A 21,137-nucleotide genomic window follows, 5' to 3' on the forward strand; every position below is an offset into this window, starting at 1 on the left:
AAGACAATGCTGCAACAGGGTGCAGATGAATTAAAAAGATGGAATATAAAATATCCAGTGTACCTGAATGTAACTCACCTTGAGCTACTACTGAAAACGGTGTGAGCAAAATCACACAATTGCTGCTATCACAATGGAAGTAGCTTACTAAATATTATATTTTTTTTCCTCATTACCAACTGTAATCATTCAGATGTCTTTTATGAAACTGAACAAAACCATGACCAGCTATGGAGTAGCCTAGTGGTTAGTGCAGTGGACTTTGATCCTGTGGAACTGAGTTTGATTCCCACTGCAGCTCCTTGTGACTCTGGGCAAGTCACGTAACCCTCCATTACCCCTGGTACAAAATAAGTACCTGAACATATGTAAACCGCCTTTGAATGTAGTTGCAAAAACCTCAGAAAGGCGGTATATATTATAAATACATGCTCTGTCCCCACCCCTACCACACTCCCAATAATAATAATTCCAATGAGGGTACCAATGCAGGCTGCAGACCATGTTGAGGGTTAGGAAAAGTACAAGAAGCTGCACTCTTCATCACCCATTGAGCCACAGTCCCTAACACACACGTTTCCCCAAAATAATCTGCATCCATAGAACCCCCTGGCCCTTTCCCAACAGTGGATGCAGAGCAGATCTAGAACATTTCCCCATAAAACTCACCATACAAAAATGTTTGTTTCTAGTATTATCTCAATAACAGGCATATTTCAAAGTAATACAAAAATCTATCAAACAAAAGGTCACACAGAACCTAGAGCAAATCTAGCATACCAACACTAACATCCAAAACAAGGATCCTACCTATGATACATTAGGGCCCTAAATATTATAGTGGGGACCTAAAATATCAATACATCCATCAAGAAATCTGAACAAACCAAATCACTAGAGAATACAACATAGAAAATTCATGCTAACAGAATACCTCGGTCACACATACAACACAGAACACAAAATGACAAATACAGAATATGGGACCACAAATATAAATTGAATCGAAACCCCAAGAAGACAGATCTTGCATTTAATAAAACACCAGAGAACTAGAAAAGTGCATTTCTTCCTGCACTGTGCAAAATATAAAGACAGCACATGCCAAGGATGGTGTTAGGGGATAAAACCAGTGGCGTAGCTATTTGGGGCCTGAGGGGCCCTGGCCCCCTGCCGACGATCCCCTTGAACCCCCCTCCCGCCACCAACTCTCCCCCGCTGTCGCTGCCCGCCCTCGCATCAGATACCTTTTTTGCTGGTGGGGGTCCCCAAACCCCGCCAGCCGAAGAGTCTTCTTCAGCGCCAGAGTAGCCTTCATTCAACGAAGTTCCTGCGATCAGCTGTTTCGACACCTTACGTCCTGCACCGTGCATGTAGCCTCGTGCAGGACATAAGGTGTCGAAACAGCTGATCGCACCAGGAACTTCGTTGAACAAAGGCGCTACTCCAGCGCTGAAGAAGACTCTCTTCGGCTGGTGGGGTTCGGGGACCCCCGCCAGCAAAAAAGGTATCTGATGCAGGGGCGGCTAAATAGTGCCCCCCCACCTCTGGCTCTGGCCCCCCTCCCGGCGAGGTCTGGCTACGCCCCTGGGTAAAACTACAGCAACTGCCCTTGGGCCCCTGGCCAGAGAGAGCCCCAAGCCTGCTAGAAGCTGAAGATGATTCAGCCTGGTAGTAAGCTTTGGGGTCCCCTCCCAAATATCTACCCTAGGCCCCAGCCATGTCTAACACCAGCTCTGGCAGAATACACCTTTCAAATCTGACATATTCTATTCACAAAATAGAAAAATAAAAATATTTTTCTACCTTTTGTGTCTGGTAATTTTATTTATCAAATGTTGGTCCCAAGCTCTGGTTTCTGCTTCTCTGTCTTCTCTTAACTCGCTGTCCAAGGTATTCTGTCCATTAGACATTTCTTCTCTCTCCATGTCCACTGTCTATCTTCTTTCTTCCTCTATGTTCGGCATCTCCCTTTCTCTGTGTCCCTATATTTCTCTGTCCAACTTCTCTCTTCTCTTCCTCCCCCATGCCAATGTGTGTCTCGCCTCTCCAACCCCACCCCATCCAGCTTCTCTCCCTCTCGCCCCCCCAATCTGGCTTGCTTGCCTGCCTTCCCATCCCCCCTCATTCCTGCTGTGGGCTCAGTATTTCAGCCCCACTTCATTCATCCCCTTGGTCTGGCATTTCTTTCCTTTCCCTCCCCCCTCCTGCAGGCCCAGCACCTCTACCCCTTCCCTGCAGCCATAGCCCCCTTTCCTCCCACAATATGTCCTGCACACGTCTCCCTTCCTCGAGTCCAGCCAACCACCCACCCACCCACAATTGAGCATCCCTCATTGGCTTCCCTACTGCGTGTCCGGGATTGCTGTAGCTTTGGCTTCCTTCTCCTTCCCCTGCTCAGTAGTGATTCACCGAAACACTCCGGATCCTTCCCTTTGCCACGTCTGGCCCTATCTGATGTAACTTCCTGTTTAGGGAAGGAAGGATCCGGAGAGCCTAGTGAATCGCTGCTGGGAGTCCCAAAAGTGTAAGCTGCAAGTGCACTGCAGCAGCGGTGGGGAAAGGAGACGGAAGCCGAAGCTGCAGTAATCCTAAACATGAATCGATGCTGGCCATCCCGAAAATGTAAAAGCTGCAAGCACTGCAGCAGTGGGGGAAGAATTTCAGACCGGAGTCTGTGTGGGCCTCGGGCAAAAGTGAGTGGGCCTGGGCCCATCCAGGCCCACCAGTGGCTACACCCTTGGTAGGAAATCAGATGATGTCAATGGTGCTTGCTACAGGAGGCAACTTTTTTTTTTTTTAAGTTTCCCTGCAAGTGCCTTGTAAAATGTTCCGATACAAATTAGGGCTGCAGTTTGATTAAAAATTTTAATCGTGTGGTTAAAAAAATTAAAGGAAGCAGGGAAAACTTCAAACATCACCACTGTATTTAATAAAATGCTACAGTAATTTTTATGTTTGTTATACTGGGGGGGGGGGGGGGGGGGGGGAAGACAGATGCAGTCACTATGCAGTCACTCACATCCTGTGTGACTTCATCTCTCTTCCCTCCTCTCCTCCCCCCCTTCCATTGACTGCCTGCCTACATGCTTGACTTGTCACACAGTCTGGGGTGGGAGGACTAGAGGGTAGGAAAGACAGATGACATCACCCAAAGCCTGCAAAACTGAATATATTTGCTCCTGTCCCCCTGCCCCCACCAACTGCCTGCCTGCCTGCCTGCCTGCAGGATCTGAGTCAGATCAGGAATGCAGGAAGGAAGCAGTGTGGGGAGGTAAGGGGACCCAGGGATATGCTGGAACTCACGGGGGTGGGGGAGGAGGAGGGGACGGGATCAGGTTGGACCTTGCGGGGGTGGAGGGGGGGATGGAATGGCATTTACCGGTGGCGGGGAGGCAAGCAGCAGCGGTGGCAGGCCAGGTGGCAGCTGCAAGCAGAAGGGGTGCCTTGTTGGAAGCATGCAGCAGCAGTGACGGCAGGCCGGGCTAGCGGGCAACATAAGAAAGCAGAAGGGGTGCCTCGTTGGGAGCATTCAGCAGTAGTGAGGGCAGGCCTGGCAGGCAGGCAAAAACAGCATCAAGCAAGCAGAAGGGTGTGCCTCCTTGGGAGCATGCGCTCCCCAATAGAGGCTTTCCTTATTGGATCCCCAACAGAGAACCAATCAGGAGATCCTGACAAACAGTAAATCCAAGGAGAGGAAGGATAAGGTAATGGCAGCCTTGTGTGAGCAGAGAAAAAGATAAGTAACTTGGGGGGGGGGGGGGGGGTCAATTAATTTCATTAACAGCTGTCATGAAACACCTAGCATCCACCCTAAAGTCAACTGGAAGGTCTGACCCCAACACTGTTCAGGCCCACTTGCACTTGGGCATGTGCTCTATACTGTACCCTCATCCCGCCAACTGAGTCCTACTTGCCTCTGGGTTAGTCTCCCACTCTCAAGTTATTCCCCGGTGATTTCTAGGTACTGGGGCCACTCTCTCAGGGGTCCCATAGTTCCTGGAAAACACCCACAGACCCAACACACAAACCACCAGGATCCTTAACTAGTCCAGGACAACAGAGCCAATAAACTAACAGGTTTATAATTACAGTAGAACAGTGAACGTCTGAAAAAGTGAAAAAGTACAGCAAGCAATAACAGATAACCAAAACAAGGATCAACATTAAAACTATCTAACACTTGTTACTACCTGGGTAGCACCTGGGGAGTTTCAGGAAATTAGCTGCTCACAAGTCTGGACAGGGTCTCAGGACAGAAATGTCTCTCCTCTGTACCCCCACACTCAGACTGGAGGAAAATAGTACATCCGTGCTAGATTTGAAGTCCAGGACCAATCAGAGCCCAGAGCACCAACTTTGAAAGTATCTGGCCAATTGAACTACAAGTTTCCTTGTCACAAGGCTAAATTGAAAAGGAAAGTAATCTTCTCTGCAACAGCTTTAAAACAAAAACAAATACCATCTGCTGGCCAATTAGGAGAAATACATGTCATCAGTAAAAATAATACAGACTACAAGCATAAGACCCCTGTTTTGCCAGAGCCACACTTAATTTTTTTAAAATCTCGATTAATTAATATTTATTTATTCGTTACATTTGTATCCCACATTTTCCCACCTATTTGCAGGCTAATCAATATTAACATGCAGCCTTAATAACAATTGTATTTCCTTGACCCTACTCAATTGAACAAAGCCGCCAGGGGGGGCCGGGGGGCAAGCTTCCCCGGGCCCAGCATACAAGGGGGGCCCAGTGCCAGAAGGTTCTACTCCTTCAGTCTGTCTCTTTTGCTCCTGTTGTTTCGGGACCCGGGTGACTGCATTAACGTGATAACCTGGGTTCTGGCACACAAGAGGAGAGTGACAGACTGCAGAGGAAGCAGAGGCAGGAATGTGGCAGGGGTCCAAGTGGAGTGGGGCGGCAGAGGTAGGGGCGGCAGTGTCCCGAGTGAGAGGGTAGATGCAGCAGTCCGAGTTCGGAGGGGGCGGCGGCAGAGGCCCAAGTGGGGGTGAGGAAACAGCGGCCTGAATGGGGGAGTTGAAGCAGCGGTGGTGGCCCGAGTGGGGGAAGCGGTGGCCTGAGTGGAGGAAGGGCAGCAGTGGCGGCTGCACCAGCCCTGCTCCGGCTCTGTCTCTCACTGGGCCAAAGGGGGGGGGAGGCTGGGGCTGTGCTGGACCTGCCCCGGGCCCAACTGTGTCTCTTGGCGGCCCTGTTTCTTGTTAAATACGAAATCTAAATTAATGAGTTGATGTTTACTTTCTTTTTATCAATTCGATGGTGGGTTTAGTTAAGAAAAAGGTCATATAGAATTGGTATAAGAGTGCAATGTTTGTTGATGATTTCTTGCTTATTTACGTTTTAGTATTATCCTCTCGCTTCATTTATGTGGACTGGATTTAATTATTTTTCTTTTCTTGCTATGTTTGTAAGAATTTGAAAATACTTAGGGGGTCCAAGATGGTTGCTTACCTGTGAGGACGTTTGTGAATGCTCCGCCTTACTCGTTTCATCATGCCTAAACACTGTGGGAGACCCGCAGTCCACCCACTCACTGGGTAGTTTTACTTCAACTTCGGAAGGCAGAAATCATAGAGTATGCCTGTGCAACTTCAGGCAAACCGGAAAAATGAGAGCCGGAGGACAGCTCGCGCTTTGGGAGTGAGGTAATGCTTACTCAAGTTGGTCCTATTACTCCCCCACATCCCAGAATAGATCCTGTGCTGGGTTCTTCCGGGTCACCAGTGGTGACCCCATCAGTGTCGGGAGAAAGCGGGTCGATGGCTGGAGTTTCCTCTGGTGAGAGGTCATCGCATGGTACGCCCATGGGCAACAAGTAGGTGGGAGAGATGCTGGAAGAACCAATAGAAGAGCCGCTTTTGGCTCTGTCGCTTTTGGTAAAGCCAGCAGAAATTACTCTGGAGGACATTTGGAATGTCCTCTATGCCTTGTCTTCTAAGGTTCTATCTGTAGGGAACCAGAATGAGGTTTGGTTTCAAGCTTTGGGAAAGAGTAACGTTGAAATACAAGGGAAGGTGGAGACACTGGAATTACAAATTCAACAGGTGAAATCTACACAATCTGTGGTTGTACAAGATAAGAAAATTTCATATCGTAGAATTGAGAATTTGAAAATTACATAAAGGGTTTGAATTTGAGTCTGTTGAACTTTCTAAAGGTTTTAATATCTACACCTAAGGAGATATATAAATTCTTGAAAGATAATTTTGGATACGTGGAGATTGCTGTACCTCCATTGAATAAAAATATATTTTATTCCTCTCCCAGTTAAGAAATGTACTAGCTCTTTAGAGAGAAACCTGATCAAGAAGATATCTCTTCAGACAGTCTGAATCTTAGTAACATTCTGAAAATCTCTGTAGAAGAGGTAACCCTTCGGGCTACCCTCTTGGTTTCCTTTGTTTTTCACAGGACAAGGAAGCACTTTTGTGGCATTTCTTTAGATCAAAGGACTGTAACTTTATGGGAGGGCAAGATACCTAACTTTCCCTGATGTTTCTTGTTGGACTCAGAATAGAGAGAGGAATTTTTTGACTTATCGCTCCAAGGTTTTGGCTCTTGGAGCATTTTTTTAATGAATTATTTTTATTGAACATTTCCAACAAGCAACACACAATGCAGTACAAATAAGACTATTATTATTTGTTACATTTGTATCCCACATTTTCCCACCTTTTTGCAGGCTCAATGTGGCTTACATAGTACCGTTAACGGCGTTAGCCGATTCCGGTCTGAAACAAATACAAGGTATGAACAATACAAGATGATATTGTGGTAGGATGAGGTACAAGTATGGTAGGTACAATTGGGGGAACTTGGAGAGGAAGAGTCAGGAAATGTCTATTACGGTCTTTGGTTACATTGTGTCGTAGGTATCTGGTATTTTTATGTTGGGTCGGTGGGGTATGCTCTTCTGAACAGGTCTGTCTTTAGTGCTTTCCAGAAATTTAGATAGTCGAACGTAGTTTTTACTGCTTTTGGTAATGCGTTCCATAGTTGTGCACTTAAGTAGGAAAAGGTAGATGCATAGGTGGATTTGTAGTTGTCCTTTGCTGCTTGGGTAGTGGAGGTTTAGGTATGATCGTGCAGATTTTGTGGTATTTCTGGTTGGCAGGTCGATGAGGTCTGTCACGTATCCTGGTGCCTCACCGTAAATAATTTTATGAACAGTCATGCAGATTTTGAAAGTGATACATTCCTTGATTGGTAGCCAATGCAGTTTTTTTCGGAGTGGCTTGGCGCTGTCAAAACGCGTTTTTCCAAATATAAGCCTGGCTGCTGTATTTTGGGCGGTCTGAAGTTTCTTTATGATTTGATCCTTGCATCCCTCATAGATTCCATTACAGTAGTCTGTGTGGCTTAGTACCATTGACCGTATCAGGTTACAAAATATTTCCCTCGGGAAGAATGGTTTCACATGTTTGTGTTTCCACATAGAGGAAAACATTTTCTTTAAGGTGGATTTCGCTTGGGTCTCTAGTGATAGGCCACAGTCGATTGTTACTCCGAGAATTTTCTCCCACTCCCCACACTCTCAAACCATTAAAATAACAAATAGGATAGCATCAACAGGGATTCTAGCAGCTAGCCACTAAAGATAGTGAAACAGAAGCCCGCTTATGCCAATTTCTATATGTCCCACACCTTGTGGAAAGTTTTAACCTGACAGAGAGCCGCCAGCTGGAACATCTGATAAACATAATCTAGTCTCCGTAACACTTGGTCTTCCATCGGAAGTGCAGACTGTTACGGAACTGGTAGTGAGCCCTTGTGCCTCGACAGAGCACGGTGAAAAAGGAGGCCGCACTCAGTCAGGCAGCCGGACAACCCCAAGCTTCACCTGGGGACGACCACCGTTCCCCAGGAGTTGAGCTCCCAGGTGCGGGTGGCCACCAGGACTTCAGGATACGAGCGGGGTCAGACGGCTGCTAGCCAAGCCCGGCAGCAAGTAAACAGTATCAAGTCCAAACCGAGAATCAGGGCAGGCAGCAAAGCAGAGAATGTCAGGTCCAAACCAGAAGTCAGGGCAGGCAGCAAAGCAGAGAATGTCAGGTCCAATCCAGAAGTCATGGCTGGCGGCAAAGCAGAGAATGTCAGGTCCAATCCAGAAGTCAGGGCAGGCAGCAAAGCAGAGAATGTCAGGTCCAATCCAGAAGTCAGGGCAGGCAGCAACACAGAGAATGTCAGGTCCAATCCAGAAGTCAAAGCCAAGCCAGGAGAAGACAGCAGAATGCTTAGACCACACACCAAAGCTGTACAACGATAGAAGCCGAAGCAAACTGATGACCGTGTTCAGTTCTTAAATAGGCCTCTCATCAGGAGATCCCTGCTACAGCTGATGGGCAAGGAACCTCATTGGGCACGCCCATAGGAATAAGCCTCTCAAGATGGCTGCCCCTCAGGAACTGATGTAGATGCTCTACTCAAGATGGCTGTCCTTCAGGAACTGATCAAATGCACCTCTCAAAATGGCCACCCCTCAACTGAACCTTCCAAGATGGCCGCCGCCAGGAGCAGCCAGGTAGGAGTGTAACAGAGTGTAACACAGACTTCTTCCAATAGGCAGCCAGGGCAACCCTGATAACCGTAAACAAGGACACTGCCAATTTATGAAGTTCATGCTTAATTCCTACTAGTTTGAAGTTCAATAGACAGCAGTCTGCCTTTAAAGGATAGCAAACCTGCAGGATATGATGTAAGCTGGTTCAGTAAGTCTGCACCAGGGGACAAGTTCACCATATATGAAAAAGCCTCCAGGGGAGCCACATCCTTGCAAACAGTGTCCTGAACCTGTCATAAATATGCGCATCAGCACCGTCCAAGATATCATCCTTGAATACAGAAATAAACCCCTGCAACACCAAAACACAAAAAACAAGACAACTTACCAAAATCAGCCCTTGCCCACACACCACTGATCCTCTTCTAACTGTCCAAATAGGATGCATTAATGCAAGATCAGTAGTAAATAAAAGCGAAATCATCACTAACTGGATCACCTCAGAGAACCTAGATCTACTGATTGACGGATCCAGGTTTCTGTGATGAAAAGTAGATCTAGGTTCTCTGAGGTGATCCAGTTAGTGATGATTTCGCTTTTATTTACTACTGATCTTGCATTAATGCATCCTATTTGGACAGTTAGAAGAGGATCGGTGGTGTGTGGGCAAGGACCCTATCATAAACGAACTCTGCCCCCCGGGCTACAAAATATCACACTGACCCAGGAAATACAAAAGAGGAGGAGGAATTGCACTCATCTACAGATCACACTTCTCCGCAGAGCCCACCTCAGAGTCCATCTCAACTCAACTCGAGATAGCCTCTATAAAACTATATAGTCCCATGCTATACGAACATTTAACCTGCATACTGTTTTACAGACCTCCTAATAACTGGAACCATAGCCAAACCACATTCGTGGACTTTATATCAAGTGCATGCGTCAACAACTCCAATATACTAATATTAGGAGACCTAAACCTCCACTTAGAAGACTCCAACTCTGCCCACACCCAAGACTGCACAGACTTCCTCCAACTATGTGATTTAAACCTTCCTCCAATAGTACCAACCCACAACAAAGGCCACTCACTTGATATCATCACACACAAACATTCTACAGATCAAAACTTCCTCCTATCAGACATCCACTGGGTCGCCTCCCCCTGGTCCGACCACCACAAAGCAACCCTATCTGTACAATGGCAGAAAAAAGACCAACCAAAACCACCAGAACCCACAACAATTAAAACCAGAGGACGAATCGAAAAAGATACCTTCTGGCAACTCATCTACGACAACAATTGGACGATAGATCCAAACACAACCCACTTCCTTGCAGACTGGGACCATAGATGCAAACTTATCTTAGATGAAATTGCTCTGCTACACTCCAAAACCCTACGCACAAAGAAAAACCCTCTCCATGGTTCAACGAGGAATTAAAAAAACTTAAAAAAGAAACCAGAAAACTAGAAAAAATATGGAGCAAGTCAAAAGATGACGCAACCCTGAACACATGGAAACAAACACAAAAGAAATACAAGAATGAAATTAAACGAGCCAAAAGGACATACTATACAAAACAAATCACAGCCACTGGAATAGACATAAAAAAAACAATACAAAATCATAAAGAATCTTCTTAACACGAACCCAGTAACAACTTCACCCTCAAACTGTCCATCTGCAGACCAGCTGGCCAAATACTTCAATAATAAAATCTCTAATCTGTGCAACACAAATCCCCCACGATGATACCAATATTGATACCTTCCTTGACGAACTGGACCCCGGCTCTGAAGAGATCCCAGCAGACCGCTACTGGACAAATTTCACCCCCCTCAGCACTAAGGAAATCTCCTCAGCACTAACCAAACTCTCCAAGTCTCACTGCCACCTGGACCCATGCCCCAACTATCTTATGAAAAATGCCCCAGAACAATTCATTACAGAACTCACCACCCACTTAAATTTCCTATTTCAACAAGGCTCCTTCCCCTCCAAACATGGCAATATTCTACTGACACCAATACCGAAACCCCCCAAGAAACCAGCAAATGACATCACTAATTATCGACCTATGGCCTCCATCCCTCTCCTAATCAAACTGATAGAAAATAGAGTGACCTCCCAACTCACCGAATTCACTCAAAGGTTCTCCATATTACACGAATCACAATCGGGTTTTCTACCTGCACACAGCACAGAAACAGTACTGCTCACCCTGATATCCAGATTCAAACAGGAAATTTCAATTGGCAACAAAATACTTCTTCTACAGTTCGACCTATCCAGTGCATTTGACATGGTAGACCATACTATTCTCACAAAACTACTGGACAAACTAGGGATCGGCGGGAACATCATTAAGTGGATAAAAAGTTTTATCACCACCAGATATCAGGTTAAATCAGCCTCATCAATATCGCCTGCATGGTCATCAAAATGCGGAGTCCCCAAAGGATCACCTCTATCCCCAATCCTCTTCAACCTTATGATGATTCCTCTGGCCAAATCCCTATCCAAATCCGGCCTTAACCCCTTCATCTACGCTGATGATGTCACAATAGTCATCCCTTTCCAATCCAACCTTACTGAAATCTCGGGGAAAATAATCACTGCCATGAACATCCTAGCGTCCTGGGCCAACGCTTTCAAGATGAAATTGAACAAAGAAAAAACCCAATGTCTAATCCTTTCATCACAACATGCTACTCTGCTCCCAACCACCTCGATCACCCCCGATGTCACAATCCCAATATCTGACAATCTAAAAATCCTAGGAGTAACACTAGACAACCACCTAACTTTGGAAACTCATGCAAAAGCCATGACGAAGAAGATGTTCAACATGATGTGGGTTCTGAAAAGAGTAAAACCATTCCTCCCAAAGCAAACTTTCCGCAACCTAGTACAATCCACAGTACTCACCCATGCAGACTACTGCAACAGCATCTTCATCGGCTGCAAAGACCAAATCATGAAAAAAACTCCAAATCGCCCAAAACACAGCAGCCAGACTCATTTTTGGCAAACCACGATTGAAAGTGCAACTCCACTTCGTGAAAAACTTCACTGGCTCCCTATCAAAGAACGCATAAATTTCAAAGCCCACACAATGATCCACAAGATCCTCCATGGCGAAACTCCAAGCTATATGACCAACTTGATCGATCTTCCAGCCAGAAATAGGTCCAAATCTTCCCGAACATATCTCAATCTTCATATTCCCAACTGCAAAGGCCTCAAATACAAAACCTACTATGCATCCAACTTCTCCGTTATAGGCAGCCAACTCTGGAACGCAATACCACGACACATCCGAACAACCAATGAACACCTACCCTTCCGAAAGCTGTTGAAGACTTACCTCTTCAAACAAGCTTACCCAAACAACCCAACTTAATTCTCGAACCTAATTCCACACCACCAGCACTACCCACACTCCAATCCTCTCCCCCACATCTCTCACCATTGTTTCTACTCTTTTAACTTGAACATCTCTTGTTACTTTGTATCATACTTTGTGTATCTATGTGATACTTTGTACCATACTTTGTACCATAGCTTGTAAGCTGTACTGAGCCTGCTATCAAGCGGGAAAGAGCAGGGTATAAATGCTATAAATAAATAAATAAAACCACCTACAGAGGACTTTATAGCCATTTTCCACCATAGGTGTTGCTAAGGACACTTTGTGCAGTTTCCGAAACCACTTTTCTCATTACTGTGCAGTATAAGATTCTCCCAACTCAGCCTCCCACTGTGCCAGACATTGTGACAGAGAAGTGGTAAACAACAACAACGCTTTATATAGATGACAAGTACACCCCTCCCTCATGCCTGCTCCAGGTGGGGTCTCCTCAAAGCTCACCCTCCCGTGACTTTTTCTGTACATAGTCCCTAATTTGCCTGTAACAAAAGGTATCAGTCCCAGGCAGACTGTACTCATCTTGAAAGTCTTGAAAAGAGACCAACTCCCTTGCCTCCCACAGCTGGCCCAAGGTGAGCAGCCCATGTTGTGCCCAGCACCCAAATATTGGGTCCGGATGACCAGCCTGAAATCCCAGGGCATACTGAATAGCTGTTTGTAGGTAACACTGCCTATCTGGGAAAAACTGCTTGCGCACCTGGTGCCAGCTCCTAATAGAAATCCAAATTATAGTCAGGAGTGTAGAGAGCAAACCCCTCAACCTCACCTCAGCCAGCCAAGCGACCGCCCATAACAGAATAATCCCTAAAAAAGGATTGCTCAATTTGAATCCAGGGTTTAGCAGAGGGACTCCCCACCCATTCACTGATGATGCAGAGTTGTGCTGCAGTGTGATAGTGTTGAAAGTGAGGAACTCCCATACCACCCCAAATGGGGATTCACATAAAACAGATCGTTTCACCCTAGGTGGTCTTTTCCACCAAATACATCAAACACCCTACGATTTAATCTAACAAATCTTGGAGCAATATTTCCATTGCGTTATTCTTATAAATGTACTAGTTCCTTAAATGATGTAAAATATGTTTTCTTTAAGCCTTCTCAGTTACAGTTTTTCTACAGAGAAAAGGGGCAGTATCCACATTATCTTCAGAGGGTTGTACCATCAAGACAGGACTGATTGATAGATTTGATGCATACGATTCACACTTTCCATTTTTCTTTTGAGCTTTTACTTTCTTTCTCTCCAAGGATTTCCGTATCTGAACTCCCCATTACATGGACTTGATTTATAGCACAGATTATAGTTTATAATACAGATATTGTTCTTTCTTCTTGAAGATCTGATTCTCTGCATACTACCACAAAGTACTTTTCTTTGTAAGATGAATTGAAAATAAATAAAAGAATTTGAAAATACTTAAAAATATATTTTAAAAAAGTTGTCCCGGGAATATTAGATAGGTTTTAATAGAATTTGGACAGCAGATTAGCATTTTCTAAAATGCAAAAAGAGATTGATCAAGCAAGACTGAATATATCCAGGATGGTGGACAACCATCTTTTGTTGATATATTTAATCCATCAGTAGAAAACGGTGAGGAAAAAGTTGGAGATCAATAGCCTTCCCTTCTCACATTGTACAACTGAATCCTATTACCCTTTAAGGATTAAGAAACAGAGAGTATAAGATAGTTAAACGACTCAATTATTTGAAGTTAACATCTTCCTTTGCATTCAAATAATTGAGGAGACATATCCCCTTTTCCAGTATTTTCTACTAAGACATTTTCTGAAGAATATCTTATGAGAATCATGGTACTTAAGGGCTTTGAGATTAACAGCCATGAAAAGTTGATCAGAAAAATATACAATGCACTAATAGATAAATAAGGGTATAAGAAAAGTTCATATTTGGAAACTTGGTGTCACTGGCTGGGCATAAACCTCAAAGATGTTCAATAGTGTAGGATATAACAAAGTTATTTACTTCAAGCAGGTGTTCTCCAGGGCCAGCAGGATACAAGTCCTCACAACATGATGAATTCATTGATGGAACCCATACCAGAAAGTTTTTCCAGTATAGTATGTACTTGAAGCTTTTGAGTTGCTTCACCGCACATTTGCACCACTTCCTGCCTGCCACCGACATGGGGACCAGTCTATTATTCAGCTCAATTAGACTACAACTTCTTGGGGAGATGGGTGGGTAAGTGAGGACTTGTATCCTGCTGTTCATAGAGAACACCTGCTGCATGTAAGGGTTTTTTTTCTTCTTCAAAGCAATATAGGATAGCAAAGTCCTCACAGTATGGAATTCCCTAGTTACCTTCAACAGATAAAAAAGAAATACAAGAAAATGATGCAAGATGCAGACACCAACATGTTTTTGGTAGCAGCTAATCTTTGCATATTTTTCTTATTTTATTTTTTTTAAGAAGGTAGCCTGGAAAAGAAAAAAAAATTGGCCTAGATGGGATGGGGTTACACATAGTAACACAGTAAATGATGGCAGATAGATAAAGTCTCACACATCCATCTAGTCTGCCTGACAAGGTGGCTATAGCCACGCCCGCCACTCTGTGAAGGTCCCAGCTACCATGCTTAAACAATGGTTGTCAAGTCTCTATCATGCCAACCATATAGGCAGACAAATGATGGGAGTCTTGTTTATAACCATATATCATCCTCAATTATTGCCGACAGTATTCAACTTACCAGTCAATATGTTTTCCCCTCCCCACTGAGCTGCACAGCATCCTCACTCACAGCACATGACAATAAAGTAATCTACAATACTGGAGTTGCTGAAGCTTCCCAGTCTGAGGAGTGTGACATATCCAAGCTCTGCCCAAAGCAGGTGAGAGAAAGCCACGGTAGCTCTCACGACTTTTATACTTAAGGTGCAGACCCTCTAAACCTGAATATCTACACTGAGGGTTCGATTCTAATCCCCTAAGAAATTCTGGAGGATTGCCTGGCTAATCCTACTGTCACATGGGGGGTCCTTTTCCTAACACTAGTTGGTCATGAATGTATGAACAAATGCCAATTTTCTCATATGGAGGCTGCTCTCAAGTGGGCTATCAATGCTACCACAACTCTAACATTATGAGCCATGACAGACCTTCTAACCTGCCTGGACTTAAGGGAAGCTAGCAAAACTGCATTCCCAATTATATAGTGTGCACCTGTTGATGGCAGCCTCTATTCTGGGTCAAAATGCTGGGTGAACGAGGGAGGCAGATCCAAGATGGTGATTCTGTGAGTATTCTGCATGTGTCTGCTGCAAATCAGATTTACCTCTTGTGACAGAACAGTGTGTTTTAAGCCTGTAAAATGTATTGGTTATTTCTTGAAGTGTATTTCTCTAGTTTGGCCAGCAGGTGATGCAAGTTATGTTTTAAGCTGTTACAAAGAACTGACCTTTCTTTCTTTTAGTTAGCACACAGATAAAGGAAATGCCTATAGTAATGTAACCAGCTTTTTTTTTTTTTAATTTATTGACTGTGCTCTGATTGGCCCAGGAGCTCTTTCAACTGTTTTCCCCATTTTCAGCCTGGGAGAAAAGAGAGAGAAAGCTCTTTGCTGAAACCCTGTAAAACTGGTGTGCAGCTATATGTCCTGATCTCCCCAGGTACTTTCTAGAAAGTAAACAATGTTTAGTTAGGGTATAATTGATCCATATTTCAGTTACCTGTTATTGTTTGCTGACTGCAACATTTTTATTCATTGTTCAATTTTCAGACAGTAAACATTTTCTTTTAGTTTATTGCCTCTGCCTCTCTGGACTGATAAAGAAGCCTGGTGGGTCTACGAGTGATTTCTGAGAACTGTCGGAGAACAGAGTGTGGCCTCAGTAACCTAAAAATCACTGGGGATAATTTGAAAGCGGCAGACTCGCCCAGAGGCGGTTGAGACCCAGTCGGTGTGAGGAAGGTGCTAGTATAGTAGGCAGATCTGAGCTGTACGGGGATAGACCCTGTAAGTGACTGTGGGGTAACCCCAGACTGGAGGTTAGGCATTTCATGACACCTCTGTTCTAGGCTTGCATATCTCTTCGAAAATAAAGGGGAAAGTGAAGATTCCCTCCTGCTCTTCACCACCTCGGAGTGCGTCAGACAGTTATTAACTACAGAGGAACCTTCCCGATAGGGGCGATCCCACTGCTCAAGGTATGAGGAACAGCCCAGAGCTGGGGAGCAATGCATTGCTCAGCACAGCACCATAGGTTCTTCAGCTCCTCCCTATGTGCGAGACATGACATCATTAGTGTTGCAGAGTCCAGCGGAACACCAAACGATATCCTCTGCTGCTGAAGGGAGGCCACTGTCATCTAAGCTCATTGCAGGAAGTACAACCAAGTTGGCTGGGATGCCAACTTCAGAGGTGTCGAATGGTGCTTGTTTGGGTGGCAGTGAGAAAATGATTCCTCCTTTGATTTAGCCTGCTGAAGTAATTCTCAATACCATCTGGTCTGTGATCAAATTCCTATATACCTCTGTTCAGGGATTATTCCCAGTGTGAATGCGAACAGTAGCAAAATTGAGAAGATTGAGGGAGCAATGTGTTTCATGCATGCAGAAGATTGAGGAATGTTCCTAATAAGTATCTCAGATTAAACAAGTACTCCTTGGTTCAAGATAGAGCTCTTTATCACTGTAAAATTGAGGATTTTGAAAATTATATTAGACATTTAAATGTTCATATCCTAACTTTCCTAAGATCTTAACTAGTACTCCTAAGGACCTATTTTATAGGTTTCTTCAGGAAATATTAACATATTCAGAAGCTGTTTTACATCATTGCATAAGATTTATTATTTGCCAGTTATAAATAATGCAAGTGGAAAGAGATCAATCAGTGGTGGATGGATCATCTGCTAGTTTGGACTCAATTTCTTCTGTAAAACTTTCCAGTAAGCCAACTGAATCGAGGTCTACTTAACTAATTTATCTTCTGTTCCTCCCAGAAGCTTTACTTTGTTTATTTTTTCAGATCTAATGAATGTATTTTTCTTGGAGAAAAAAATTCTATATTTCCTGATGTTTCAAGATGAACATAGATTAGAAGGAATAAATTTCTTCTGTATCATCAACATGTATTAACTCTGGGGGCCAAGTTTAATTACGATACCCTTGTAAATATTTTATATTCATATATATTTTTGAGCCTTCTCAGCTGCAGGTTTTTCTTAGAAGAAAAGGGGATATCATTCTCAGCATCTAAAAGGTCTATATTCAAAATTTTGACCCAGAACAGCACCAAGAGTTTTGGATTGGGTTCAGGGTGTCGATGTAATGTGTGATTTGAGAACTTCAAACTAGATCTGAGAATGTGTGTGTGTGGTGGTGGTGGGGTTCACCCCTTACCCCCTTCACATTAGAGAAGCAATTATATTACAGGAAGAAACCCATATGAACTTTGCTTGTTTCTGGTCTAGTTCTCTCATAGCCAGATGAAAGGAGCCCCCACAGTGAGATGTGCTTATCCGAGACCTTTCTTCTGCTCAGGCAGGGTGCTGCAAGGTACGCAGTTCCAGAAGAAGGATAAGAGGACAGATGGGGTCAACTGGACTCAAGAGCCTTAAACAGCCTTAGAAGTGGCTGCCACCTGCCTGTCAAAAAGAAAGGTGAGGTAGGAGAGCACTAGTGCTCCTCAGGGTCACCTTGCAGACATAACTGTCACCTTTAATGGAATGCAAATATTTGTGTGCCATTTTGGGTGCGGATATTCCAGAAACTCATCAATAGTATCTGCAGAGCAACTGTCGGGTAGTGTCAGCAGGGTTGGGGCAATGGAGAAATTGGTAGTGCGGATGAGGCAAAATTTTAAGTGCCATTGGACCAACTGACTCATAGGCCACTGTATGCCCAACCCTGGTCTTACTGGGACAAAATCTGAGGTCCTGCAGATTGGTCTGGGACCACTACCTGGTCAAGGAGTGGGGCAGGAATATTTCTGTTTAGCTAATTTCAAAGTCAGGAAGACTAGAAGTATTTCCTTCAAAAGAAAATGGAGTGAATTAAGTCACTTCTTACCATTTTCAAATGTCAATCGTTTGTTTGGAATGGCTTCATTCATCAGTTTCATGGCTTGCAAATATTCTAAGAAAGAAAAAAAAAGTAAATATCAATTTTTGAAAACAATATAGACAACACAAGGAATATATATCTTGTAGTTCAGTTAAGCAGAGATAATGAGATTGATGTTCAGCATGGTTTAAGGTGGCAGGAGAGGATCCTGTCCACATAAAACATGCTGTTGGCCATCCACCGATATTGAATAGTCCTTAAGTAGGTAGTGCCATTGAATTATTGGCTGTATCTGTTCATTCAAAATCAAGGCAGTGGAGGGACAATCCAGGGACAGAGTTAAGGATGACCAGGAGTTGTGGGTACTGGTGATATTCTGTGCCAGTGACGGTTTAGCTACGCAACTAGATAAGACCGTAGAAAAGGCTGTACTACGTTTAGCCACTTATTAAGTACCAGCACATACATAGCTATCAGGGTAGTGGCCTGACACTTTCTTTACTATACCCTCTCTCCCTCATGAATAGCCAGCCCCCCTTTCTGAATCCCCCCAATAGAAGCACCCCCTTCCAGAACCTTACTGCTAATAGTAGCATCCTATCCCTGAAATCCCCTCCTCATAAGTGTCCCCTTCTAGATTACCCCTCCTAAATCAAACATCCACATGTAGCCCCCCCCCCCCACCTTCACTAGTGATCTTAGGTGGTCTAGCAGAGAGTCTGGGAAGGAGTGATCCACACTTGTTCCTGCCCATGACAGCTCCAGCCTCAAAATGGCTGCTGCGACCTCTAACAAAAGTCGTATAGTACTACTATAGAACATCGAGACTGCTGCTGGCAGTCAAGTCAGTCATTTTGAGGTCACAGCTGCAATGGGCAGGAGCAAGTGGGGATCACTTCTGTCTGGACTACCTCGTAAGAACACCAGGGCCTGTTAAGGAAGGCTTTGGGGGGGAGGTCAGCAGGGAGAGCTGCTCTGGAGGAGGAGTCCAGGAGGGGGCACTTCTACTGGCACTGGAGGGAGGGGGACAAAAGAGGCATTGCTAATCAGTGAAGTCAGAAAGGGGGCACTGCTATTGGAAGGAGGTCGTAATTGGGAGAGTGGACCTTAAGATATCCTCTAATGTAGGTCCCAGCCAATATTCAGCTGAATATCAGCTGGGACCCACATAAGTCCAAGGTGGCCAGCATGTCTGGTCAGACTCTGTTATTCAATGCCAGTGCCCAGATATGGCCTGGCACTGAATGCTGTATCTGGGTCTAATTTAGCCAATGATGGTCAGCACTTAAAAAAAAACAAACAAAAAAAAAAACACTGACTGCCATTGGCTGAATACAAGGGAGAATATGTTTCAAAACATTAAACGTTTTCAGGCCTGAGACATTGCCTAAGGAAGTTATGAAAGCTTTCATCTTTAAATAATTTTAGCCTATCAAAATGCACAGGTCATTTTCAAATGCATGTCAGTGTATAAAACAGTGTTTTACATGTAGAAAAGGGCTTTTATAAAAACTAGTAAAAAGGCCCGTTTCTGGCTGAAATGAAACGGGTGCTAGCAAGGTTTTGCGCGGAGTGTGTATGTTTGAGAGAGTGTCCTCTGAGAGTGACTGTGTGAGAGTGAAATGTGCAAGTGTGTGTGTGTGACAGAGTAGGTGTGAGTGTGTCTGTGAGAGAGCGTGTGTGTATGTGAGAATGAGTGTGTGCGAGTGCGTATGTGAGACAGTGAGTGTCCTTCCCTGTTCCCCCTGTCAGGTGTCAGGACTGGGGGGACTGTGGACAGTCATGAAGGCAGCCCCTACCAAAATAATGAAAGCAAGACCATTTGTATAATAATCACTGCATTCCAGAGAACAAAATGGAGCAAGTTCCCACATGCTATCTTTTGCTTTCTGTATTCAGTAGCTGACAGGCTTGCTAGACTTACCTAAGTGGCTGCAGCTGCAATACACTGAAAAGAAAGCAAGGAAACCTATGAGACGTAGATATGGCCGTCCCCTTGGCCTCTGACGCTCCTCCCTTCTTCTATTTGACTTCCCTCTGATAGGTCCGTCATTCGGTGTGACGCTCCTCCCTTTTCCTGTTTCAGTTCCCTTTGATAGGTCAGAGCGGTGCAGCTGTGACACTCCTCCCTTCTCTGATAGGTCAGGGCGGGGCAGAGATGTAGTGTGCTTAAAAATGGTTACAGAGCTTCGAACATACGAACTGTTGAAGCCTCAGAGTGTGCTTTAGAATGTTGAGGGTGCTTTTTATGTGCAGATGGGGCGTGGCCTACGGCTCAGATGGGCGTGGCTGAGACTGAGGGTGAGTAGTCCGAATAGCCTAGCCTACCAGGAGGACAGGAGTTCAGGACAGATGGAGTGAGCTTCAGAACGTCTGAGTGGGGATTTTATTTATATAGATTACCTACCCTCTATATAGGTAAAGTAACATGCATACTAATTTTATACACATATGTTTACCAGAATAGAGCAGATAGTCCCAGGGTGAAGCTGGGGTGGGGTTAGCATGTATTTGCAAACATTCTACAACATATGTATTAAGGTCCATGGAATGGAGGTGAAGTTGAAGAGAATGGAGGGTGTGTGTACCAAAGAGCAGGTGTAAACATATGTACATATATTCTCTGAGGTAATTACTTTATAGAAAATAAATAATTTTGCTTTGAAATAATTTCCCACATGCATACAGGGAAAAAAAGGAAAAATTAATTACCTCATAATTTTCTTTTCTTTAGTCCCAATGGATCAGTCCAGACATATGGGTTGTGACCATCTGCCAGCAGGTGGAGATACAGAACTCAAATGAGTTGTGCCTCATAAGCTCCTGCACTTACCAACCAAGCCAGAACTTGATAATAAAGTAGTAAAAGAGTGACTTCCAGAGAAAAACCTCCAGCCTCTAGATAGAAAAACAACTATGAAATAAAGGGCAAAACTCGTAATGGAACCAGAACAATACAAACACCTAAAATGGAATGGAACCTGTAAAAACAGAAACCATCACAGAAGGGTGGACTCTGGACTGATCCTTTGAGACTAAAGGAAAGAAAATGATCAGGTAATTTTTTTTATTTTGTTACATTTGTACCCCGCGCTTTCCCACTCATGGCAGGCTCAATGCGGCGGGCAATGGAGGGTTAAGT

At 44.3% G+C, this 21,137-nt stretch overlaps 1 protein-coding gene across 6 annotated transcripts in view; it reads right to left on the reverse strand.

Annotated features, from left to right (window-relative positions):
- SETDB2 (SET domain bifurcated histone lysine methyltransferase 2) overlaps window positions 1–21,137 on the reverse strand; it is a 212,838-nt gene that overhangs the window by 119,953 nt on the left and 71,748 nt on the right. For 4 of the 6 annotated variants that reach the window (XM_030200466.1, XM_030200463.1, XM_030200465.1 and 1 more), the window contains exon 4: window positions 18,002–18,067. In XM_030200466.1, coding sequence (XP_030056326.1) covers window positions 18,002–18,053 — 52 coding nt within the window. In that variant the 5' untranslated portion in view covers window positions 18,054–18,067. Of the gene's footprint in view, window positions 1–4,193; window positions 4,256–18,001; window positions 18,068–21,137 lie in introns of those variants that run through there. The other 2 variants (XM_030200469.1, XM_030200468.1) reach the window with 2 other exon arrangements.

Source organism: Microcaecilia unicolor, chromosome 4, assembly GCF_901765095.1.
Source record: "Microcaecilia unicolor chromosome 4, aMicUni1.1, whole genome shotgun sequence".
In the NCBI taxonomy this organism is placed as follows: Eukaryota; Metazoa; Chordata; class Amphibia; order Gymnophiona; family Siphonopidae; genus Microcaecilia; species Microcaecilia unicolor.